Source organism: Engystomops pustulosus, chromosome 2, assembly GCF_040894005.1.
Source record: "Engystomops pustulosus chromosome 2, aEngPut4.maternal, whole genome shotgun sequence".
NCBI lineage: Eukaryota > Metazoa > Chordata > Amphibia > Anura > Leptodactylidae > Engystomops > Engystomops pustulosus.
Window position 1 is genome coordinate 196580727 of NC_092412.1, and position 27049 is coordinate 196607775.

At 41.6% G+C, this 27049-nt stretch overlaps 2 protein-coding genes across 5 annotated transcripts in view; one reads left to right on the top strand and one right to left on the bottom strand.

Annotated features, from left to right (window-relative positions):
- On the bottom strand, positions 1 to 15112 carry ATG3 (autophagy related 3). Its single transcript, XM_072137751.1, has 13 exons — positions 14969 to 15112; positions 14790 to 14887; positions 13276 to 13317; positions 12303 to 12352; positions 10598 to 10668; positions 9193 to 9300; positions 7913 to 7962; positions 6693 to 6771; positions 6574 to 6608; positions 5338 to 5490; positions 2401 to 2528; positions 2020 to 2088; positions 1 to 230 (listed from the first exon to the last, which is right to left on the bottom strand). The coding sequence occupies exons 2-13, from the start codon at positions 14859 to 14861 to the stop codon at positions 149 to 151; spliced, it is 939 nt and encodes a 312-aa protein (XP_071993852.1). The 5' UTR covers positions 14862 to 14887; positions 14969 to 15112; the 3' UTR covers positions 1 to 148.
- SLC35A5 (solute carrier family 35 member A5) overlaps positions 14940 to 27049 on the top strand; it is a 23737-nt gene continuing 11627 nt past the window's right edge. Inside the window, exons 1-3 of one of the 4 annotated variants that reach the window (XM_072137750.1) lie at positions 14940 to 15091; positions 20844 to 20900; positions 22459 to 22614. In XM_072137750.1, the coding sequence (XP_071993851.1) occupies positions 22485 to 22614 (130 nt within the window). In that variant the 5' untranslated portion in view covers positions 14940 to 15091; positions 20844 to 20900; positions 22459 to 22484. Of the gene's footprint in view, positions 15092 to 15157; positions 15414 to 20843; positions 20901 to 22458; positions 22615 to 27049 lie in introns of those variants that run through there. The other 3 variants (XM_072137749.1, XM_072137747.1, XM_072137748.1) reach the window with 3 other exon arrangements.

A 27049-nucleotide genomic window follows, 5' to 3' on the forward strand; every position in this document is an offset into this window, starting at 1 on the left:
CAATGTTTAACTGCAGAAATTTAATCAAAGAAGCATATTATACATTACAGAAATGTTGCAGATTTGGATGTATGGAAAAAAACAAGATATAATTGAGGTTTCTGTCATTAAAAATTGGAGCTTTAATGAGTGTTGCTGATAGAAGCAGTTACATTGTAAAATGCCGTGTGTAATCATATTCTATAGTGGGAATGACAGCCTGTACAAATTTTAGAAAAATAAGAAGGTACCTGGTAAGATCATGTTAAGGAGCTTAATACAAAACATATAAAAACGCTGGATACCGGAGGGCAAGTAGGACTTTATTTTTTTAAGCAGCCCTCTCCCGGCCACCTTCAGTATTTTTTCCAGAACTCTCGGACAACCCCTTTAAGTAGGGGACAGCCTTTACTTTACAATCTATCAGTAGTGGTTGTTATTAACTGTAAACAATGTCCTTCTTCAGGTTTTATTCCACATGCACCGGACAGGGCAAAAGTGTATTATCACTGTGTATGACCACCGAACCCCCCACAAGACATGAAGGTCTGCAGGCGCACCTAAACGGAGTTGTGGTACATTTGTGACCCCTGCTTCATTCACCCTAACATTGAATGCAAGAAACTTTGAGCAAAGCCTTTCCTTCTTTAATTAACCAGTTAATGAATTGACCATTTTGCATCTAAGTTTATAACTTTGGAATCCTTTAACATACCCAGGTGATTTTTGGGATTGTTTTTTGTGACACCTTTTTCGCCAAGTTTTTATTTTTACAGCATTCGCTGTATAGCTCCAATTATGTTTCATGTTTATTTTAGAGATTTTAACGGACAGGACGATACCAAATATGTGGATTTTTTATTTTGCATTTTTATACCTTTTTAGGTATTTATATGGAAAGGAGGTGTTTCACAGACTTTTTATCTATTATAAAAATGTGTTGTTTTTTTTTTTAACAGTTTTTCTAAACTTGGACTTGATCAAGCAATGCTCTTATCACTTGTTCAATTCCAAATCACTGCACTCAAATACTTGGTCATGCTTGACCACCGCATCCAATGGGTTGACTCCGATCCACGGGTTTAATATACAGCTGACTCCCGAAGCTTCTTGCACCGGCTCCGCTTGTGAGCTGTTGCCAGAAGTATGATGCAAATCACTGCCGCCCCTGCTGTACTATTACTCACCGCAACGGGAAGGGGTTGCCCAAACCAATGCCATGCACCTGCTATTGCCTGTTGTAGCAAGTGTGCGGATATGGTTGGGGCAACACTGCTGGCCTCTGTAAACACACAGAGACCTGATAGTGAGGGATGACCCTGTGGGAGAATGCCATTGCTCTTTTTTTAACCCCAGACAACCACTTTAAATAAGTCTATATATAACAGATACATAACACAAACTTGCTTTAATAAAAAGGGTAATTTTTTCCTGACAAATTCCCATTAAGTGGGAAATGCACCTTTGGATTGCTGAAGTAGTGAAAGATGTTCTTCTTTTGCAGACTTCATGCACATGAATGTGTGCTGCTTGTAGACCACAAACATGAGAACATGATTCTCTGTTTGAAGCCGATGCGTTACCCGTGTCTGAGCCCTGACCCTACTGTGACAAACACTGCCCAGGTAGCAAAGACGGGAAGGAAGAGCATCTGCTCTATGTGTGGCCCAGGCACTCGGCTCATGTACAGGGCCCTAGAGTAATGACAGTGTGTATGGTCCTATACACATTCACGTGTCGGAGGCCTTTAATGGTTTAGTACAGAAGTCCAAATATTGTACATAATGTTTTGTTGACTGGATCAATTTTGTAACTGGAGCAGCACTGTCCAAAAAAGGGGTCAGGGCTACAAATGGCCCGCTACTAAAAGTCTAGAACTACCCTATACAAGCCAAATTAGAAATCTTGTGATTCTTATGTGAACTATAAATGTACTTGGCCTAAACTTTTATACTATTTGTATATCTTTCTAACTTGCTTTACAGTGTCACAATGTCAAAGAAAACAATAAGGACTATATTTAATAGAAATAAAGGATACATGTGGACTCCCAACTCTCCTCCACCTTCCGCAACAGTCTCAATGATTTTCTTCATAACTTCTGCATGCCTGGAAAGAAAAAAAAAAAATCAGATTTAGCCAGAAATTGCAATAACAAAATAAGAATACAAATTTCTAATTTTCCTAGGACTTTGTTTCCTGCCTCAGATTTATTAGACCTCTGCAGAACATAATAGTACTATGTATTTTTCCCTCCATCACATCCTGAAACAAATCTACGTAGATGCATCATAGTTCGCCTTTTTGTCATTGTGAATGACAATCATAATGTTCATGCTGAGATAAAGAAACGAAAGACTACCTACAAATTCAATCCATACCATTAGGCTTTATCAAACGCTATCCAAAAAAGCGGCCTACCTGCATGGATGTACTGAGCACATAGGGGGTGGTGGTAAGTGAGGGTGATTCTCAATGGTCACAGTTTTCTTCACATGATCTTGGCTAATGTCTTCGTACATGTTTTCTACAGTCAATGGCTGACGTTGCTGAAAGTTTATTAAAAGATGTAAATTACAATTCTTGTAAGGGGAATATATACCGTATTCAATATGAATAAATATCAATCTGCAATAATCATCATCATCTAAAGGTCCAATTAACAAATATTGTTTTACACCCAGGAGAAAGACCTTCCAGCCTCCATTAGGAGCCCAGTCTCTGCCGAGTAACAAGACAGAGACGGCATAAGCTTCCATTTCTTCTACTCCTCTGATAGGCTTAGAGAAAAGGATGAATAATGTAAAATATAATACTGTGCTCCAACGCATAGTTAGTGGGTGGCCCAGAAAACCCAATATAGGCGTCATCTGTATAAATTTCAAGACAATGCTTTTCACATAAACACTAAGGGCTCTTTCACACGACCGTCAGGGGGACGGATGTACGGCCGCAAAAAAGTAACAGCCTGCTCCATCTTTGACCGTATCAACGGCCTCTCCATATTTTCTATGGAGAGGAGCGCTCACCCCCTCCTCCTCTCCCGCACCCCGTCATGTGCAGGATTCCTGAAGGTAGGGTAATGATAAAGACTGACGTTAGAGGTAACCCGCCCCTTGTGACTCGGTGAGTCTCCTGGCAAGGGGCCGGCTAAAAATTAATTTAATAAAGATATGCACACTGGATTATTATAATGAAAACTGAATGAGAAGAAGAGTAAGAAGTTGGAGAGAACCTGTCATTAGGTTTAATGGTGAAAAATTTAATGACAGGTTCCCTTATAGCATTTTCTGGAAATCAAGTTTTCAGAACTCCTACTCCACTGACAAGTGAGAGATAAATGAACCTGATTTACTTATTGATCCAGGCACTGTGATTGTGGTGGCCTTCTACATTTAAAATTATGCTAATGAGCCTTAGGGGGCTACCCTGGCCCCTTTGTGATCTGGTCAGTGTCCTAAATATCACTGGCCACGACGGAGTTGATAAGCACATTGTACACGGCTGCATTATTACAGAAGAAGAAGTCACTTATTCCCTGGACTTCCCTTTTCCTTGGGCTTTATGACATCTCACACACCACACTGAGGCTAGTAGTGTGCAGAAACCATGCACCCCATGTGATGCAATGAGGCCTTTACAACTTGAGCAACTTATTCTTGTGCAACAATTGTAAAACAACAAGCGCAAAAGTAATTTTTCATGTTCTTTCTCAGAAAGAAACTTCTTTATTTTACAGTACACGGTTCAGAAGGGCACATCACGTATATAGCAGAGTCATGATCCTTTATACATTGTATTTCATATTTTCATTATGATCACAGCAGTTATAGACCCACAAAATACTTAATAAAATTGGCTTTTATTCATTAACAGAAACTCACCAAAACACCACAGTATATTGACCCCTTAGTGTCCGCTCTGTTTTGGGCATAAAGGGCAAAGCATTTTATGCTTGTTCGTTTCGCCCTCCACTTCCAAAAGCCATGACGTTTCAGTCATCATATCAGTATGAGGGCTTGTTTTTACCAGGTTACATTTTTATTGCCACCATTTTGGGATTATGGTATATACTCGAGTATAAGCCAAGGTTTTCAGCACAATTTTGTGCTGAAAATTCCCCACTCGGCTTATACTCTGGTATATAAAAAATAAATAAACGGAGCACACACCATTCTGATGCCCCAGGCAGTTCCTCCTCACAAAGCAGTCGCGGACCTGGAGCCTTCACCCGCGCACATGAAGACAGAGGAGGAGCTGCCAAGGGCGCCGGAAGGCAAGTACTACATTTATGGGTTTTTTTTTGTGCTGGCCATACAGGAGGCTGGCTGGCAGGTTATATACTACACAGGGCGGGCTGGCTATATACTGGGGAGGCTGTGACCAATGCATTTCCCACCCTAGTCTTATACTTGAGTCAACAGGTTTTCCCAGTTTTCGGAGGTTAAATTACAGGCCACGGCTTATACTCGAGTGTATATGGTACATAGCTTTTAGTCACTGTGGCAATTTGTTATCCTTGGCCTATTTTCTTCTAAAATAAACCTTAAAAAATTATGCTAATAAGCCTGAAGGAAAGATGGATAACAAATATAAGAAAATTACCACAGTCCCGGTGCCTGGATCTATGAGTAAGTTTCCCTGGTTTCTCATGAAGGATTCTGATGGTAGATTCTAAGGGTCATTGGGGCCTGAATGTCCATGCCATATTTTTCAGTCTGGTTATGCTCTTCTTTAAATGTCTTTGGAAAAGCTTGAAGTATCATAAGAAGCTTGCTTTGGTTTTTTTCATGACATGCAACTTGATAGCATAGTTTCAATAATTAAATGTTTTGTTTATAGAGTTAGCAGACAAATGTGAAAAAAACGATTTTATGGTCAATTGTCCTTTTTTTTCCATTACATTTTTTTTTAAAATATGTTTTTAAAAATATGTACGTTGTTCATCACTCCTCCCCAGGTCCACAGAGGGTGTGTGTACTTTTCATGGAAATAACACTGTCTGCTGGTCAAATCCAGCGGACAAAGCAAAGTGCAGTGGATGGGAGACCCTGAATCATAGTGACATATAATATAGATACTAACCTCCGCAAGTGAGCTACCATCTAAAGAGGTAACTACCAGCTCAGATTTTATGCTGCTACCATAGAGAAGGTATTCTCCCATGTGAAAAGGTAGTACAGTAGAAGCAAGTGGTTATAAAGGGTGTAACTTGATGGTACTATGATTAAACCCTTATATATAAGGGTGACTATCACTGCATAATAAAGAATATCTACAAGTTGTGGGTTATGCACAAATAGCTGTAAATATAAAAGAGAACTCTTGGCAAAGTAAAGCTACTTATGACTTACATACCTCATCATACCCAAATAACCAAAGTCTTGGAGTTTGGTAATACTTGTCATATGTGATGTAAAGGTCGTAAGTTCTAGTCTGTAAAATGGAATCTTCAGCACCTTCGGCTTTTGGTTTGCTTGCTTCTACAATTTTGGCAGTGTCCACAGTTGCCTTTGTGTTATCAAGAAAAAAAAAGCCATTATGTTAGCGACACCTTTACATAAGGCAGTTCTATAATACACCTTGCAATATCTAATTACTGCTTTTTGAATTTTGGCCAGCAGGATAAAAGGATCCTAAACCGTTAAAATACCTTCATGTAGCTTAGGTCAAGAGTCCCAAACCAGTTGAACTTAAAGGGGTTTTCTACTTTCAGCAAATAATTGATATGGTTTGTGTAAGGAAAAGTTCTACAATTTTCCAATATAATTTCAATATCAATTCCTCACAGATCTCTGCTTGCTGTCCTGCTATAGAAAGCTTTTCTGTTTACTTCCACTGGAAAAAAAAAATCTCTCTATGGTCATGTGATGTCACACAGGTGCAGGGCTCCTTAGTATCACAGAGAGTAATCAGAGCTGTGTGCTATAAAGAGCCGTGCACGTGTGTGTGCAGGAACAGATTTCACTGGACAACCCCTTTAATGCCAGGCGCCATCCAATGTTAACTTGATGGTAAATGGATAACAGCAATGGCCGATGGGTTCTTTAAATCCCATTTCAGTTCTACAGTAAATAGCACTTCTCCTTTAACTGAGGCTAAAACCATTAGTCCTCATCAAGAGGAAATAAGCAATTTAAAACAGACCAGAGGGGATATTTTGGTGACATTGGCGCAATGAGAAGAAGCCAATTTCTATTTTTGAATCTGCCCGACCTGAGGACCAGTCACAGAAGCAAATTTCGTCCAGAGACAAACGGCTGTGGTAGGTCTGCAAATCCAGAACCGTGCATTGGTCGAATTTGGGACCAAACACAGGCCCAAAAGAGTTTCGGAGCATCATAGGGATATATGATGCAAGGAGTCTCTTTTTCCCCCCACAAAACAACATCGTCAAACTAATCAGGTTTGCAAAAAGTGGTCTGGTGCTCAGTCTGCCAAGGTAAACTTGACCCTATGTATCTCGACATCATGTTAATGTGGCATCACAGTTCTGTTTCTGACAAGTTGAATGAGTTTGCTGTTAGCTGAATTCCAGGCAATGAGAGTATCACAGGATTAAAAAGAACTCATATTTGACCAAACTGCACTTACATCATCAGCATCAAACAGCCCTTTTTCTTCATATTCTGAAAAACCAAAGAACTACATGTTCATACATCTATATAAACAATTTTATTCATATACAGTTTAAAAGTCCAATCCCATTTCACCTTCCATATCTTCTGCTTCTCCCTCTTCCTCATCATCATCCTCATCACAGGTTGCATTACTGGCTGCTTTTCCAGAATCCTTGTATAAAAAAATAAATAAATAAAACGCATAAAATAAAGTATGTTTTTGTATTGCTTAAAGGAAATATACTGTGTCAAACGTACCTATTATCCAGCTCCAATGGCAAAATCCAATTGCCACCCTGATGCTGGATCGCTGCTTTAAAATTACTTTTTAGAATCTCCTTTCTCTTTAAAAATCGAGTTGTATAAATATGTAAATTAGCTTCAAGTGCCAAGTACACACCTGCTGCCGCGTTCTTGCCGCTTACTACGTCACCGGCCAGCTCTGGTGACACTCCCAGAAGCACTTGATTCTAATTTATAGATTTTTAAAATTTGATATTTATGAGAAAGGTGACCCTATAAAGTAATTTCAAGCACAGATCCACAATCAGGATGGCAACAAGATTTTACCATTGGAGCTGGTTTAATAGGCTTGTTCAGGACAGTAGATTCCTTTTAAAAGGGTTGCTGAAAGTGTCTGACCCACCAGGAGTTATACATTGGGAAGCCTGTAGGTCAGTGATGGAGAACCTTTTAGAGACTGAGTGCCCAAACTACACCAAAGACCCACTTATTTATCGCAAAGTGCCAACACAGAAATTTAATTTGTGATTTATACTCCCTTCTCTGTCACAGTTTTCATTGATACCAGCACTCTGAGGACACCAAGAAAGCAGAAAATAGTCCCAGGTAGAGCTGTCACTTTAAAATAGCTCTGTGCACAGCAAGTCCTGGGCTGTCTGGGACTGCAGGAAGATACCTAGAGTCCTCTCTGGTGATGGCCTGAGTGCCCTCCGAGTGCCACCTCTGGCACCAGTGCCATAGGTTAGCCATCACTGTTTTAGGTGGTAGTCCATGTTTAACTTTCCTGCAGCATATCAAACCCTTAAGCAAACTTTGCAGAAATCAGTACTCTGCTCTGTGTTCTTGAGGATACACCGATATATGCTAAGTTTCTAGAACAGTAAGTGGCCATTAAGCATTACCCAGTGCCAATTCAAATCAATGGGCTGTTCTAACACTTGGGCTAGTTTATTCTAAGTGTCCAGAGTGAGAACTGCTGAATATAGTACCATTTATGGAGAAAAAAAAACCAAAAAAAAAAAAAACCACACACTCAATATGATCTGAAAATGCATTCCAATTAAGCTTACCTGCGTCTCAAGGGTTATTTCTTTCACAGCCTCGGTAACACTGTTCACACCTAACAGACACAGAATTTATTTGGATATGTGAAGTCAGAGGCAATGAATTGAGGTCTCTTGCACACAACGGTATTGGTGGCCTAGATTTGGCTGCACAGTTTACAGGTCTATGGCACCCGGTTACGGAGTGGCGATCGCTCGGCTTTCTATGGTTCCGGCCACGTCGAGCACCCAGATATGTGCATGAGACCCAATGAAAAATAATGAAGAACACAACATAGAATTTTCAAAGCAGCACAATTCTGATTTCCATCAAAACATTCACTAGGAATGCATGTGCACCCCTGACTTTCATGTAAGAATTTTTTAAGGTACCAAGACATTTTGTTTAACAAATAATTCCAAAACCATAAACCATTTGCTGCCGATATTAATAATTATATATGTAGAGGGTTAACATACCCCCTAAAATATCAAGCTACTACCTACGCCCAGGGGAGTGCAATCTCGTGGAATGTAGCCATTGCTGACTGACATGCTTTTAAATTGTTAAAATTGCTAAACCCTATAGAAATATCCCTTTGTCTATAATTTTCAAAATTAAGATCCTCCCCCAAAGACAATTATTGTTTCCTGTACCCACAGTATACGGGATAAGGGTCAAATCACTCGGGGTCCAACAGGAAGTCAGTGAACCCAACAGGCAAACAAAGCACAAGTGCATGACTGGTGATCACAATTTTTGGGCGTCTCTCTCCCACCTGACAAAGAGAACACAAACTCTTAATTTATAAATGTTCAGGAGGAATATCAGAGGAATTCTGACACACTAGGGGGAATAAAAGGATTTAAGAGAGAAATAAAATACATACAGTACACATGTTGAATAAAAACAGGACTAAGCTAACAATGTTTGGAACCCTTCCCAAAAATGATAAGATGTCCACACACAATTTTGGGCTAGACGGCGACCATCTTATACATAGGGCAGATTGCATTCTAATATGTAGCAAGGCCACCCCCAGAATTGTCTGGCTGTGGTTTGTTCCCCTATCCAAAATGATAACCAGAACAAGCTGTATGGGAGAACTGAGAGGTAAAGTGGTAAGCATTTGGCAATTATTGAAGAAGATTTGCCAGCTTCATTATTTTCACCCATGTGAATCGAATTTAAAGAAGACTGGGAAAAATCCATCATTGTATTGATGAGTGAATTGCACCATTTTGAATCCCTAAATAAAACAGATGACAAGAAGAACACACATCCTAACCCAAGAAACAAACTATACCTGCATGATGAAATGTGTCTACCCAGCCACCATCTCCATCATCCTCTTCTATAATGGCTTCCTGTTCATCGGAATACTCCATCTGCTTACATCTCTTGTAGCAGGGTACTGAGGGAAGAGGAAATGTCAATGTATTGAGAAATGAGACACTCATATCACTTCCTTGTTAAGTGAAGGAAATCTAACATCAAAATGAAGCATGATAAACCAGGCACACTTACTCATAGATCCAGGTGCTGTGACTGCAGTAATCTTCTTATATTTGTTATGCATTGCCTCCTTCCTTCTAAAATCAACTTTTATAATTATGCTAATGAGCTAGAAGGGCCCTAGGGGTGTTACCAGAGCCATTCTGTGCTCTGTGTTCACAGGCTGTTACACTTTGCTGGAGCACTCCCCCTCAGCACCTCCCCCAGCCAGATGTAGCCTCACTGTAGCAGAGGACGTTTCAGCACACTGTGCACAGGTTTAGCATAATTATAACAGTTGATTTGAGAAGGAAGGAGGACATGGATAACAAATAAGAAGAATACCACAGTCATGGATCTATGAGTGGCCCTGGATTATCATGCCCAATTTTGATGTTAGATTTCCTGTAAACCCGTAAATAAAATATCTGACAAAGAAGACTGGATTCTGGCTATCCATAACAGCCAGTAACGGACATGTAGAGTTGTAGAGAATTTACTGGAATTTCCTTTGTACATCACGGGGCAGTGTAGATGAGATTATACACTTTGCCAATGCCGTCTCACAGACATACCAAGGATTTTTCCCAGCCTGCCTACATGGTGCCAATCTTCACCAATGGTTTCCTTTTTAATAGACACTAGATCAGTGATGGCTAACCTATGTCACTGGTGCCAGAGGTGGCACTCAGAGCCCTTTCTGTGGGCACTCAGGCCATCACCAGAGAAGACACCAGACAGCCCAGGACTTGCTGTGCACAGAGCAATTTTAAAGTGACAGCTCTACCTGGGACTATTTCCTGCTTTATTGGTGTCCTCAGGGGCTGGTATCAATGAAAACTGTGACAGAGAAGGGAGTATAAATCACAAATTACATTTCTGTGTTGGCACTTTGCGATAAATAACCAGGTCTTTGTTGTAGTTTGGGCACTCGGTCTCTAAAAGGTTTGCCATCACTGCACTAGATGTTCACCTTTTCTCACATGAAAAAGTATGTACATTATTTCAACATTTTGGTAATTTGACTGCACAGCTTATATAGGATTCCATAAAATGTGATAAATGTGAGCAAATACTAAATTATTCAGAAGACACTTCAGAAGTTACATTCACTCTCATTGTAGCTCTCTTACTATACAAAGACAGTGGCTTCTATTTCCCAGGATGGTTTACAGTAACAGAATGAAGCCCTTGTTGGATACCTCCCCCACTCTTACCATTCTTTGTCATAAGAAACTGCTTCTCGCTGGGCAGGTAAGGTTTAACTTTCAATTCTTCACCAGCCGCCCTAGAGTATAGAGACAAAGGTGTATATTATGAGCAATTACTATTCCTGTACATGAAAGTAACAGCATAGGAATTTATTCAATTCAAAATATGCTAGATTCTCAAGATATATAAAATATGGTACTGAACACTACTACAAGTTATGAAAAAGACCCTATAAGACCCCAAAGTAACAGATACATCCTGCTACCAACAACTAAAATCAGATTTACAATATAGATGCGCTTGTGATATATTATTTAGTGTCAAAATGCTAAACATAATGTAACAGGGCATAGTACACATTCATTTTAAGCATGCAGTGGCCAGTTTGGTCAGGTCTCCACACAATAAAGGCAGGTGGAAATAGTTTTTTTTTAATAAAGGCGCCAACACACATTGGGGAACATTTACTTAACCTTCCTGAGGCGTTCCCCGAAAGTGCATTGCCTGACCAGAATGCACTGTGCCGCATTCAGTCCACCTTCTTCTTCCTGGTACTTGATCTTGCTACACAATTTAAAAGTTAAATCCCATGCTCAGTCCGAATCCGTTGGATCGCCGGCGGCCCACCCCGCGATTTCTGTCGCATGAAAGCCAGCGCAGCTGCGCCACAATCCGGTCACGTGCGACACAATCCCCAGTTAAATACCTGTCACATGGCGCAATTCCCAAAAACGTAGAAAAAAATAAATCGACAAAAGTGTGGCCGCGGACCCTTAGTAAATAAGTCCCATTGTGTGTAAGTCCCATCAAGGAATTTGTGGTCTGAAAATAGTCTTTCTGCTCTGGAGTTATGACCAGGACCAACACCATTTAATAGCTGCAGATTACAGGGTAGAACTCAACCTAAGTGCTTTCTTCATTTTTACATTCCCTTTGAATCCACTTTGGACAATAAACCACATCAGAGTAATGCAATGGCAATTTTTTACAGGAATATTCCCCTGCACGTCCTCAGAGCTGTGCTGCAAGTCCCATCGCATGCTTTGGAGCACAGGATCAATACTTGTCCTATGGTGTGCAGCTCAAAGGACAAGCCGATTTTAGAAATTGGCATTGCAGGGCTCATCATAGGGGGGTTGTCTGGTATTTTACACTGGATTTAGTTTTTTGCCTCAAATTGATGACCTATCCATCAGATATCAATATAAGATGGCAGTGGTCAGAGTGCTGCCCCCTACCGACCACCCATTCAGCTCTTTTCTATGTGTCAAAGACAGTGTGATCAGTGGGAAGTCTGCGCTATTGGCCCTTTAATAATGGATGCCCTAGAATACAATATACACAGATTTCCTGTGTGGATATTCCACATACAGCGGAAGAGCGGATGGGATTCATGCATTTCAGATATTGATTTTTGTGGCAAATTTAGAAACTGCATCATGTTAATATACTGCCGCTGATTCTGGGTGTGAAATTAAACTTTTTCAATGAGAAGGATGAGCTCTGCCCTTTGCTGTAGTAAATATATGGCATGAAACTGCAACAGGAGTGGCTGCAGATTTACTACTGGGTAAATACTCCTATAAAGGTGTAAATTATCCTTAACCAGTCTCTCCACAGTAAATGCAGACTTGGTGCAGGAGTGATACATGATCCAGATAAGAACAAGTCATCTAACTGTGCCAAGTTACAAAAAAGAAAACAACTTGCCATTGCCAAGTAGGACAGTGATGAACCAGATGATCACCGGCAGCCAGAAACTAGGAAAAAACGAAGAAAACAAAGATGTGATTTTCTTTTGTAAAACCGTAGAACTGCCTTTCACCGGAGCAGAATGTTAGTTTTTAGTTGAATTCAGATGAACGTCTGATACAGTAAGATCGGGTCAGTCGAACTGCAGTCTGTCTGGGAAATGCAGCCATCTAATGGACTGTTTTACAACCACCAATAACCATATTAAAATGAACTGTTAATTTAAGGCACAGTTCACATCTCCAATGTTAGGTTTTCAGTTAGCCTTCATGGACTAGGACAGATTTGTGTGCCCTGAACTAGCGGCGGGAGGCCGCAGCTAATTCATGGAACCATTGATTTCTATTGTGCATGCACCTTGTCTCACCGCAATGTGAACAAGCTAACCAGCCGTTCCGCAAGTTATAGAGATGGTTCTATGGAGGGGCTGCAAGCGATGGCAGACGACTCAGTCTTGTAAATGAGGCCTTATTGTGAGCCAAAATTAGCAGTGAAACACACACACAAACAGCTGCAAGTCTTTCCATTATACCTTTCCTCTGTAAGGCCCGTTGCATACTTGCGAGTGTGATGCAATGAACTTGCATCACACTTGCGACACGTGCTGCCTGCATCTCCCGGCCCGAGCGCCAAAAACCGGAACTGAGCATGTTTTTAGTGTTCGGGCCGGGAGATCCGGACAGCACGCGTTGCGAGTGTGGAACGGGCCTAAGGATTTACACTTGTTCTAGCCACTCCTGGTTTTGGCTGACAATAACCGTGACCTAAGGGAGATGTGAACTGGGACAAATAATTCTATGAGAAGGCTGAAGCAGCTTACAGCACTGCCTGTCACTCAGAGAGGCACAGAGCACTTTTCTCATGGTGTATTATTTCTATATTTTGTACATATGAAAAAAAAAACAGTAACTGGTCTAGCGCAGCCACTTACCTCCTCAGGAGTTATGACACCAGTCTCTTTAAATTTTGACTCCTGTATAAAAATACAAAAAAGAAAAAAGTCATTACAAACACAAAACCCCCACAATGGTCCAGATTTATCAAAAGTCTGACCGTAAATTGGAAGTCTAGGGTCGGACAAGACAGATTTCTCCTCACTGCATCAGCCCCTCCCCCTGCATTGCAAGACAAGCTCACACACACACAGACTCATCCTGCCGGCAAACAGCAGCATGAGAAGACTAAATCTACAAATTCCAGGCAAATATCTGAGGATGTAATTGTGTGTTATATCCATCTCATGGTTCTTATCATCTATGAACAGTCTCATCTCTCTTTCTGTGTGTCAGATACTAGTAAAGGATAAGAAGCTAAATAAAAGTGTATATAAACCCTACTCCCTGATAATCTAAGCACATTGTCAGCACACAGCATCTCATAGCACAGGGGACTCACGATTTAGTGTCCCAAATTGCCCTTAAGCAGGTCCCTCTGAGGAACGTATGTAAAAAAAAACCAAAAACTTTTTACTTACCTGGAGATAAGTCTGAAGAGAAGAAAGACCCATCTATAGCGCTCTCCGCACTTACACACTACTTCAATGATGGCTGAGCTGTAGACCCTGACATCATTGCGCAAGCGCCGTAATCAGGGCCCATGCACTGAGAAGCCGCGTGTATAACGCCAGATTCACTACACAACTGCAGGGACTGAGGGAAGTGTAAACATTTTATTTGTGGGCACATAAGGACTTGCTAAAGGGCAATTTGGGACACTAAACCACTGGTCCATAAGGACCTGTGGGTGGTTTCGTATCCCAAATTGTACTGAGAGGTTCTCTTTAACTTCTGTTTGTAGCGCAGCTGTGTGCCTCCTGTTCTAAAAATGGGTGGCACATAGGCACTTTTCACTGTAGTGTGCATCTGTCCTTAGTAACCAAATGGGATATATATAATGCCTCTCTGTGTGCCCCAATAATTAGGCCCCTGCTCTACAAGTCAGTGTAGAAGAGGCTCTATTGAAGTGCCCCCCAATCTGGTGGTCTGGAGAGGTCTTTGGCATCCATGATTTCTGGCAATATTGGCATTCTCCAGTGTAGATGTGATCTATATTTGGGATGGACAGAACAGACAGGTCCGACATCCACAGACTAATAATACAGAACCACCAGATAATAGTAATAACTATCAAGGAGCGTAAACAGCCTGGAACCCGGGAGTTGGCAGGGGGTTGATAAAGCTGGATTGCTGAAAACCAGAGCGCCCCCAGCAGTGGAGACAGGGAAGTAAAACAGAAAGTGATGGCAGGGAGTGCGGACATCTTGTGACATACACAGCCACCAGTCTGAGATGGGCATGACATGGCACATGTGGGCACCTCCTGAGTGACTGCAGGAGAGGGACTACATGACTGATCTGTGTATTAGGTCTAGGTGGAGGTGATAACAGATGGCATCAGGCATAACTTTCCCCAGCTTGTGCCCCTCTTACCCCCGGCTGGGCATACCTTCAGCACCGGGGTCAGGTACTCCGCCACCTCCAGCGCCTTGCCCTTCACCGTGTTGATGACGCTCTGCATGGCTCCTCTCTCCCCGCACAGGGGCGCTGCACACAGAACAACACAGGCCGCGTTACTACTGACAGCTAGCAGCCAGGGGCGCTCATCGCCATAGCAACAGTCCTCACCTGCTCGCAGGGTCTCTGTGGGGAAGCTCTCCGCCCTGCTCCTCTACCCGATGCCGGTCACATGGGGGCGCCACGCCCGGAAGTAGCCACTGCGCATGCTTGGAGATATGGGCGGGGACACTAGTTAGTATAGTGTTTGGATGTTGCATTATTCTGTTTGACTTAACACTGAACATGAAAGATGCGGATAGTCTCAGAAGTGTCCGTGTAGAAAATCCACTCTCATTTTATGTGCTGCAGGATTTACACTAGCGTATGCCTTTAAATATGCAAATTATATTTCCACACCCGACCACTGGTGCGAGCGAGGCTTGGGACGCATGACGTCAGACCCCGGAAGCAGCACAGTCCTGGTAGTCTGGAGGTGTGCAGGGGGATGTGGGGCAGAGTGTCGCTGACGTGTCCCTCCTGTCCCGGTGCCAGCTCTATGGTAGTCACCCGGCAGGTAAGGGGTAATAATCGAGCGCAGCCTGTCATATGCTCTCCCTGGGTATAATATGGTACACATGGTGGCACTAGTGACAGCTGGTCCCAGCCATGGTCACACTTGTCAGCTGACTCATAGACACCACAATACTAAATGTGCTTCCCATGGTACCAAACTTTTGGCCACTTGTTGTGTTCTTGCCCTGCTCTGTCTGTAAAGACTAAAGAAGGAAGGAAAACTTCCACTGCAGTCACATATCTAGGAGGATTATGATTATTTGTATACATATTTATATGAGGCAGTTGGAGGCACATATTTATTATATAAACCGGTACATGACTTTTTATTGTGATGTGATTAGTATAGACCCGGCCTCCTGATTGTACAAACATCTGCAGCATATGGAACCACATTGCTTGGTATTGGCCAAGAACTATAACACCAAGCATCACACTATCTACCAGGCTATAAAATACAAAAAGTGCCTGTCAGAACATATTACTGAATAGTTTTGGAACATTTAAAATAAATATATAAATTATATTATATACTTTATACATTTATTTTAAATGTTCCAAAACTATATAAAATATATAAATTATGTAAAGTATTTCAGTTCCATTTGTCCAGCAGACCATCATAATCATTACATCAGTGAAAATTAGGAGATCAGCAGATGGTGAATATCCAAAGTAAATCTCACAAAAACTCAGTGTGTCTTTATTGTTGAAGTCACAGTAACACTAGCTGAAGCAGGACACATTTTGTCCCTTTCACAAGAATTTCTTACATTTTGAATCCAATATTTAAATGATTGATGGTTTGTTACTTTTTTGAGGCTAACTGAGTATATTTGATGGTGAGCTTTTGAGAATACTAGTTCTCTTCGTCAGACATGATGTTATGCATGAAACTCACAGCATTTTATACACACTTTGCAGTGATCATGAAAGGATATTTAAAAAAACACAACAGATTGATAAATACAGGGACATCTTATTTACCACAGTATGGCAATAAACAGCCTAAAAACCTGTGGGACAAGGGAGCCCTTGCTCTTATCTGCTTGTGGCTTCCAGGTCAGAGGTAGGAGGTCATGAAGCTGACATGAATGTTAAGACCACTTTGCAAGGTGTTGGATTTCTGCATTAATTTTTACTACCATTCTTTTCTTTTGCTTTATGTGCTTAAATGTCCCATTAAAATAGTAATCTGCAAATCTTCCATAGTGTGGTCCTCTCTGGAGAAATGTGCAGCAACTGGGAGAGCTTTCCCTTAATTTTTAATATCGAATCGGTGGGAGTTCATGCACTGATGGAGTCTCTGGCATGTTTCCCCAACTTAAAGGCCTGTGGTTGGACACTGTTGACACATACTGGGGCTCATTTACTAAGGGTCTTAAGAGCGCATTTTCGTCGGGTTTCCCGATGATGTCCGTTTTGCGCGGGAAATTTGACGGCTTGCACGTGACAGAAATTGGGGGGTGGGCCGTCAGACAACCCGGTCGATTCGGACAACGTGCGGGATTAAACATTTAGACTTGTGTCGCAAGACACGCACTTACAAGCACCGGGAAGAAGCAGGTGAACTCCGGCGGACCTTGGCGCAGAAGCGACGGATGCAGGAACTCGGGTGCACGATCTTGGTGCCCCAATCTGTTCAGACAAGACAGACCTGGAAAAACATCTCCTGGAGCTCAGGTCTGAATTTCTCCAGTTGGGCTACAGACCAAAAGTGACTGACAACCAAATAATTAAAGCACCAGCTTTACTCTCAACAGAGACCATCTCTGACTTGGAGGCCACAAGCCGATAAGAGCCAGGGCTCTCTTGTCTCGCGTCACAGGTTTTTAGTGTGTTTATTACCGTCCTGTTGTAAACAAGATGTCCCTGTATTTATTAATTTGTTCTGTAAAGTTTTTTTTTTTTCTTTTTTAAATATACTTTGATGATCACTGTTTAGTGTGTGTAAAATTCTGTGAATTTTCTGTTTCATGCATAACATCATGTGTGCTGAAGATAAATAGTATTCTCTAAAGCTCAATATCAAATATAAAAGGTAGCTAAAAGAGGCGTGGTTTTCGATATCCCATCTCGGAAAACTTTGCATATTTTCCCACCATCAAATATACTCAGCCTCAAAAAGGTATTGCCTGATTTCTTCATTCTTCTTCTGCACATAACAATCTACTGCACTACTTGCATTCTGGGCTCATTCACTTCAGTAGGAATTCTAGAACTAGAGGACTGGTTCCCACGTGGCACGGGTGACCCCCCCCCCCAAAACTAGACTGTGACTGTGCCGCTGACACCCCACAACCTCCCCTCCCGTGACTAGACTGTGGCTGCCGACCTCCCTGTGACTAGAGTGTGGCTACAAAAACTGTGCCAGTAAACCTGAAATGGAAAACACAGCCAAAAAGTGCAAGAAAGTGCACCCTTTCTGAAGTGTAAAATTAAGACTGATGCAGTGGGACAAATATTGCTCTAACGAAAAGAAAAGTCCATGAACACAAGTGCCTTCACGCCCGGCCCCCACATCCAATATCGTACTTCACCCCCTTCACTGGTGCTGCTGCTGGACTGGTCCAGAGCCTGGCCACACATAGACACTTCTTTTTTAGGAATGAATCCATACAACACGTTTCAACACATTGGGGCAGATTTACTTACCTGGTCCATTGGCGATCCAGCGGTGCGTTCTCTGCGGGGGATTCGGGTCTTCCGGCGATTCACTAAGGCAGTTCCTCCGATGTCCACCAGGTGTCTCGGCGCACTTCAGCGCAGCAGCGGTCCGCCGGAGTTCATGATCTGTTGCTGGGTGAAGGTAAGCGCGTGTCCAGCGCCTTTTTTTTTTTTTTTTTTAATGCGGCGGTTTTTCCAAATCCGTCGGGTTTTCGTTCAACCATGTCCCCCGATTTCCGTCGCGTGCATGCCAGCGCCGATGCGCCACAATCCGGGGCAATTCAGGGAAAATCGGCGCAAAACGGAAAAATTCGGGTAACCCGCCGTAAAAATGCGATTCGGGCCCTTAGTAAATGACCCCCATTGTGTCTTTATCAAGGTTTGGTATAGGAATACCTGGACCACTGCATCAGTCTTAAACGGGTATTCCCATTTCAGCAAATTGTTATTGCATTTATCATAAAAAGTTATACAATTTTCCAATATACGTTCTGTATCAACTCCTCACGGTTTTCCAGATCTCTGCTTGCTTTCAATTTATGGAAGGCTTCTATGTTTACTTCCAGTGCGTAGAAATCTGACAATGGTCACACAGGTGCACGGCTCTATATGTCATAGAGAGTAATCAGAGCTGTGGGTTATTATGAGCCGCAAACTTGTATGACCATGGTAAGATTTCTATGCACTGTTAGTAAAATTAGAATGACAGCAAGCAGAGATCTAGAAAACCATACATTGATACTGAAAGTATATTGGAAAATTGTATAACTTTTTAAAATACAAACAATAACAACAATTTGCTATAATAGGAATACCCCTATCATTTTACACTTGATAAATGGGTTCCACATCCCGAAACGCATTGTATTTTTAAGAACCAATCTGAATAAAAATTCATCAACTTTCCAATATTATTCTCCATTTGTAGGGAGTGCGCCATTCGTCTAGATCCAGCTCTACTAATATACAGTGGCTCATTCTGATATCAACAAGCATTTGTCTTGATATTGAACTGGAGTCTATAGAATTATCAATGACATGCATGCTGCTACACAGCCCATCCAGTGACTTTTCTGTGCTGTAGATCTACCATATATACCTGAGTATAAACCAAGTTTTTCTGCACAAAGCACGTACTGGAGGGGGGGGGGGGGCGAGTCAGGCCACGTACTGCGGGGGGGGGGGGGGGCGGCGACATGCCACGTACTGCGAGGGGTGGGGAGCGGCAGGCCACGTACTGCGGGGGGGGGGGGGTGTCAGGCCACGTACTGCGGGGGCAGGGAGTCAGGCCACGTACTGCGGGGGCAGGGAGTCAGGCCACGTACTGCGGGGGCAGGGAGTCAGGCCACGTACTGCGGGGGCAGGGAGTCAGGCCACGTACTGCGGGGGCAGGGAGTCAGGCCACGTACTGCGGGGGCAGGGAGTCAGGCCACGTACTGCGGGGGCAGGGAGTCAGGCCACGTACTGCGGGGGCAGGGAGTCAGGCCACGTACTGCGGGGGCAGGGAGTCAGGCCACGTACTGCGGGGGCAGGGAGTCAGGCCACGTACTGCGGGGGCAGGGAGTCAGGCCACGTACTGCGGGGGCGGGGAGTCAGGCCACGTACTGCGGGGGCGGGGAGTCAGGCCACGTACTGCGGGGGAGGGGGGTCAGGCCACGTACTGCGGGGGAGGGGGGTAAGGACACGTACTGCGGGGGGGGGGGGTTGTCAGGCCACGTGGCTTATTTACTCCAAAATACAATTAAAAGTTTTCATGGGAAATATACAGGGTTGAGAATCCTTATTATGACCGCATCCAACCACTGGCATCTGGTACCTGGAGCCAATGAATTGAAGTATACAAACTATATGTTTATATAAGTTATGAGTTGAATAAATATTGCTATCGTAAGAAAATGCACAGTTTTAGGCTTTAAAAAAAGTCATTATTATTGAATCGGAGATGGCAGTATTTTAGAAACGGGGCAGTTTGTGAAATAACAATTTGAATCCAGCACAAAACGTGTCGAGGTTTCAATAAGAACTTATCTTCCAACTTTGTTCAAGATAAGTTCAAGATTAAAAGTGTTCCAACAGACCTAGGACATATGTTGCATATGGTCAGGGGGAAGGATCTTCAGCACATGTTAATTATTTTAAGCAGTGGAGTTTGTGAAATGTTTATGGGCTGCTGTAGTTATATAGTCCAAAGAAGAATCCGCTCTAACCCCAGGTGCACGACTCCAGGAGACGCCCTCCACTCTCTTCTATACACAGGTAACAAAAGGAAATAGGGTCAGCACTCATTTGTTCCGATAAACCTGGAATGTTCTTTATTCAACCAGGATAAAAAGCACTATAAAAATACAGCCATGAGAATATGCCATATAAACATTCCACGTTTATCGGAACAATTGTGTGCTGACCCTATCTCCTGCTGTAGTTATAGTGTGGTGCGAGTGGACTATTGCTATAGCCTAATGCCATCAATGAGAACCATTTGCAACCCAAATGAACCAGAGGACTGTAAGAATGCACAGCCAACCATATTGCTTATTGGGCTCTGGAGCTCACTGCTGTTAATGGCACCCAAGCTTCCAAATGTTCATCACCAAAGGGGGTTCCCTTCTCTGATGAGTCGTGTTTTTAGCTCCAATGAAAAGACGGACTCTTTTGCTTGTGACCAGTGTTTCAATGTTCACTAGTTGTTGGCAATAGTCTGATTGTCTGGGAATGTATACTTGGAGTCCACTGATACCTCTGAATTGCATTCTCAACCAAGTAGTATCTTTCCATCCTTGTAGACTAAAGAAAATCTTCCAGCAAGATCAATTATAGTAAAGTAAGTACACCTACTTTCAGGTCTGTGCCCCCTCTGGATCCTTTCTTCTTTTAGCGTCTTCTGCCCTTGTTTTTCCCGAAAAAGGCTCTAAAATTATGCAAATGAACCTGAGAGGCAACTATGGAGCACGGAACCCCTTAGGCTCATTTGTATTATTTATAAAGCCTTTTTATGTTCTATATTTGATCCAGTATAGTACGCAACTGAAGCTCCTTCTAGTGGCTAACAGTTGAAAATATTAAATACAGGCAGTCCCCGGGTTACATACAAGATAGGGTCTGTAGGTTTGTTCTTAAGTTGAGTTTGTATGTAAGTCGGAACTGTATACTTTATCATTGTAAGCCCAGTCCAAATTTTTTTGTTCTCTGTGACAATTGGATTTTAAAAATGTTGGATTGTCATAAGAACCAGGATTAATAATAAATCTTAATTACAGGCACCATTGATAACTGTTATAGCTGTTTACTGTAGCCTAGGACTAAAGTACAGTAAATTACCAATATCCAGAGGTCCGTTTGTAACTAGGGGTCCTATGTAAGTCAAGTGTTCTTAAGTAGTGGACTGCCTGTATATAGTAAATAGTAAATACCAGTAATAGTTTATAGTAATTTTAATAAATAAATCACATAAATAGAAAAAACACATACTTTTTCTTGGCAATACACAATACTGTTATTTTGAAAAATGATTTTTTAGTGACATGGTGTACCATTTACAAAACATCAAAAGTTGCTCAATTACTGGAGATTACATTATTTCTGGAAAAAACAAAAATCAAGTGATCATACATGGTATTTTTGTTTGTGCAGGGTTCACAGGATGTGCCCATGTCTTCCAGCTACATTCCTTATCTTCTAATCCCCCAGATACTAACTAAAATGAACACATTTTGTCTCTATTTGTGGCCATACACCATCAGTAGTGATCAGATTCCCTGCATGGCTCCAGGCACCACTAGGAAACATGCAGCATCTTCTTTAGTTACGCCCATCTGACTGTCGCCCATACTGGAGTATGGAATTGTACTGGATGGCCATAGTAATGTGTTTGGACTGTATAAGATGACTGTTATAATGAGGCCCAAGTAATGGGGATTTTGGGAGGTGAAGGTGGTCAGCGTGCTCCCTTTATAACAGTTTTTATGCTCATGTTGTTTATCTAATGTTGATGTTCTCTCCCAGTATTTGCTCTCATAAGCTCTTTCCGCTATATATAGGGAATGTCTGGTATATAACACACATCTGGTATCCACCAAGCCAACTGCATCTTTCTGTATCTTGTATCACCATGTAGCCTTTGCTCATATATAAATTCTCAATATATCTACAGGTGATTATATTCTAGCATCTTGAAAATCCTGTATTATTACAATTCTATGTGGGTTGTTGGTACGTATTACAATAAATGGGGGGCTTCTGCAATATATATTGTTTTTATTATGTTATATGGTTTTACCCACAAACTGTAGTCTATGGCCTGTGCAGCCCGCATAATTATGATGTCTTTCCATACACATAGCTGATCTTCATTCATCTATTACTACTTTATTTATTTATAGGAAATGCGGGGCTAATACTGATTACAATGAGGTGCAATACCTGTATAAATCCATCATGGTTCTCCAGATCCACCTTCCACACCTTTCTGCTTGGATTTACTTATGTGTCCCTTGCATCAAGTCGTGTCCTTTTGGTGAAATTTTCCGCTAATGAGGGTGAGTTGATATATTTCTCATAAAGTCGCTGTGTTCCCTGTTCTAGCAACCACTATTTGTTTCTATACGGGAACATATATAGATAGAGGTGTGTGTGTACATATTATATACTGGGTATGAAAACTATTCAGACCTTTTAAAATTTTTCACACATTGTTTCATTGCAGCCAAAATGTAGATATTTTTCATAAATTAAAGATAAACTGAAATATCACATGGTCACTCACATGCCGTCCATTTCCTTCTGCCCCTCTTTAATAGGAGTCCAGTTTGAAGAGGACCTATCAACCCCCCAAAAGACCCCAACCAAATATGTCCCCCATAATCCTCCCCAAGCCCTATTCTAACAATATAAATATATTCTAGCAGGGCTTATATTGTGCAATTGCTACCAGCTCTCTGCGATGCGTTATATATATTCGTCTGACACTGTGAATAAGCCCCTCTGTGGCCGTATCGCTGGCTATTATTAAAGGTCCCCGCTGACATGGGCGTGGAGGGGGTGTGTCGGCTGGCCCCCTCATGAATAAGGCCAACTGCCAGGGGATAGGATACGAGGTACGGCAACTAGCATACAGTTGCCATAGCAGTACGTTGTGCACGTCACAGTACAATGTCACCGTGCTTTTTATTACCTGTAAGGTCTGGCACCATGTCTTGCTATGGAAAGGTGAGTGGTGAGGAGCGCTCACCTCACCAGCCATGTGTACGCTGGCCGTATATGTACGTTTTTGTGAAAGCAGCCTGATCTTGATACACACCAGCATGTGCCTATTATATTACAAGGCACACGCCTCTTGATAAATTCGGCGCACAGGTTTGCTACAATAGACTTCAGTAGAGGACTGCAGTCAATTGTAGTGCACTTTGAGGTTAGTAAACAGATTTAAGAGTTAGGTAAATCATTCCCAACTCTCACCACACTGCCCTTTCTTAAAGTAGGGACGGTGACAACTCAATTTACGCAAAACTTTTTATGCAAATGGAATCTAAAATGTGCATATCAGTGCTTTGCACCCTTATAAATTCTTCCCCACTTTAACACACAATTTTTAAATTCTGTAATTAAAGTGCCCCGACATTTCATTCAGCCCAGGGCCGCTGTCATGCTGTCTGTGCGATTATAGCATTATCTCACTACATTCTGCTATGATCACACACAGCACTAGAATAGCTTAGTGTGTGCGTGCCAATCGGCCGGGGGGTTCCATAAATTACTTATTGGGGGCCTCATGCTCATTTGCATAGTTTATAAACCTTTTATTTCTATGAAATCAGGCCGTTCTAAAGGATAAAGAAGGTTTTTGGTGATCAGGATGGACAGGGAGGTGAGTATAAGAATCTACCATCAGGTTATCTGATCTGCAGATCTTCTTTAATCCACCCTTGACCATGTTTCTATCTAGTCTGAAGGTGTCTGCATTGGTTATACACTTATAAATTATAAACTTTACTTATTACAAAGAGCATAGATACAACCAGTTGTCACTTGTTTTATCTATTATGAAGAATAATAATAGTAATACTTGGTTCAATCTTCGTCCAGTGAAGAATAGCTGATCATTACAGGCAATAGCCGGCCTCAGTGATGACAATTACATGCACAACGTGACCCCTGAAGCCTGTAGTTACCAGCAGCATGAATGATGGATCTGGTGTCACAGCTACAGAACTGGTGGGGATAGAACATGTGGAAGGATTTGACATGAGCTAATTATTAGGAAGAAACATCTGTTCTTGTATAGATAACATTGGTCATCCAAATGCTTGTGTACTGGTAGTATTTATAAAGAAGTCTTATATACCATATGTAGTGACCTTTTTAATAAAGTAATAAATAATTGTACCGTATATGCTACTGTATATGTGTGTGTGGTACAGCTTAGACATGAATGCTGATATATTCCTGCCTTAGATTTCTGCGCCTCTGCAGTAGTTCTTGTTTCCTTAGTAACTTTTCTTTGATAAAACGTACAAGCAGTAAGGTTATGTTCTGCCAGACGCATACCTAGTAACCCCCTTCTATGCACTGTACCGCAAGTACATTCACATTATCTTATACCTTCCCTCTATAATTCATATCCCATTTGCAGATGTAACTTAGAGGTTAAATTTTTGATATTTCTCTATATGAGCGGTTATTGGAGATCAACTGGAATAATGAAACTCTCCAGTGAACCTCTCCTAATCCTGAAATAACACTTCTGTATCATCTTTTCAGTTCCTTTATTATATATTATAGAAGTATATAAGTAGTTTGTCATCTTTTGTCTGAGATAATAGTTTTATCCCTTAAATAACTCGACGGTCCATCGGCAACACAACAAAGCCTTCTTTCCCTGCACATGATTCTGCACTAGACCTCCTGCAGTTCTCCCAGTTGTTGTGTTGAATTGAAAGACATATAACTGCTACAGCCAATCAGAAGGCTGAGCTGCCGCGTTCCAAAACCGTGTGCTCTTTTAGCGGCAACGTGCCTCCCAACTCAACATAGACACTGGAGCATTGTGGATGGTCCAGCTACCATAGTATTTAGTAAAATAGACGTGTTAGGAGCAGTGACAGGTCACATTTAAATGCACATTTAAAAGCACAGGAATGCACATTTAAAAGCAGCTTTGATGTATAAGGTAAATAAAATTCTCCTTTTCCGCCCACCTTAAAGCCACATATTTCCTTTTTTTTCTGTACTTCTGTGACAGCTTGGATTAGGACAGGACATCACTTCAGTACCTCACAGGCCTTTGTAGTGTCCCCTACACATGGCATTTTACTGCTGGGGCAGCCAGGACTGGGACAGTGGTGCAGGAGGGCTGTAGTATGTTATTTTAACAAAGTGCTACTTGAACATAGCTTTTGTTATTAGTAGCAAAACATTGTATTACCTCTATTTGAAAGGAACTAGATTATAATTTTTAGATAATGGTTAAGACCTTTTGTCTAAACCGGATGTGGGCACCTTTAAAAAAAATCTCTATGAAACATCTCCCTTGAATGGGTATATATCTGAGGAGTCACAAACAGTTCCATCTTCTTTCTCATCTGCTGTTTTATATGGTGTCTGTGGGTGATATCCAGTTCTCTGTGTTACCGTGATAATTATTTAGGGAAGTAGATTTGTTCATGGTCACTTAGTGTAGTTGTGAGCGGCATTGATGTACACTACTTGGTTTGACCTGTAGATGTCACTGCAAACTCAAAGCTGTTCACATAAATACATTTCACCAGAAACCCCTCACAGTTTGTAAAATTTTCATTTTTATTGTGGATTTCTGAGATTTAACCATTTTTTTCCTTAGGTCAGATACACATAAGAAAAAGCTTCTCCTTGATTAGTCGCCATTAATATTCTGATGGCTAACCTAGGGGCAAAAACTAAAATGCATTACTGACTATTGCAGCATAAAAAGGGATAGGGCTACTGAAGATCAAAAACCACAAGAATACACCTGAAAACAGTGTGTTTGCTATGTGTAGTCTAATGGAATAGATATTTATGGGATTGTCTTAGAATTGGTCATGATCATCTGATTTTGACATCCAGCTTCCCCCCCCCCCCCATGATCTGTCATCCAACCTGCACAGTGTATAGAGCTGGCAGCCCAAGGCCACAAGATAAGAGAACAGATAAACTTCATAAAACATATTCTTAAACTGCCAAATGACTCCTTATAAAGAAGGGGGGGGGGAAACAAAATGTGGTATGTAGTTATGTAAATTAAGATAATAGTAATAATACATGACATCTGTAGGTTCAGAGTTCATTAGTAATAATTCTGAATAAAGAGTGAGGCCATTTTTTAAAAATAAAATGTGGGGACAGGCGGTCCCCTACTTAAGGACACCTGACTTACAGACGACCCATAGTTAAAGACGGACCCCTCTGCCCCCTGTGACCTCTGGTGAAGCTCTCTGGATGTTACTATAGTCCCAGGCTGCAATGATCAGCTGTAAATGTGTCTGTAATGAAGTTTTATTGATAATCCTTGGTCCAATTACATTTGTCACTGGGGCAAAATTTTTTTTTGTCTGGATCTACCTTTATAAAATATGCAGTTTCAACTTACATACAAATTCAACTTAAGTACAAACCTACAGAACCTATCTTGTATGTAACCCAGGGACTGCCTGTATAGGCAATTTTAATTTCCAACATTTGGCTTACTTCTAGAAAATTCAAACAGCACACGTTTTTCTTACAAAGGAGAAGTTGGGTGCAAGCTTAGTAAGATCGGGCTCCAGATCCTCCAAGTAAACAGCAGAAAATAAGCAGCACTCCAAGACGTAAGGTGTCAGGTAGTAAAACATTTGGCTTAGTTATTGTAGCGCTAATAAGATCAAATCACCGATCTGGAGGCATATGTAAGGGCACAAGCTAATTTTACTCCAAGTCTTAAAATCCTTTACTCATTTGGAAAACTCTTCAAGGTTAACT

Coding starts and splice junctions, on each gene's coding strand:
- ATG3 (XM_072137751.1), bottom strand. CDS start 14,861: ATGCAGAGCGTCATCAACACGGTGAAGGGCAAGGCGCTGGAGGTGGCG. Junction 5,491..6,573: donor GGCTGTTTGATGCTGATGAT/GTAAGTGCAGTT, acceptor GATAACACAAAG/GCAACTGTGGACACTGCCAA. Junction 2,089..2,400: donor TGCTCAGTACATCCATGCAG/GTAGGCCGCTTT, acceptor TTTTCTTTCCAG/GCATGCAGAAGTTATGAAGA.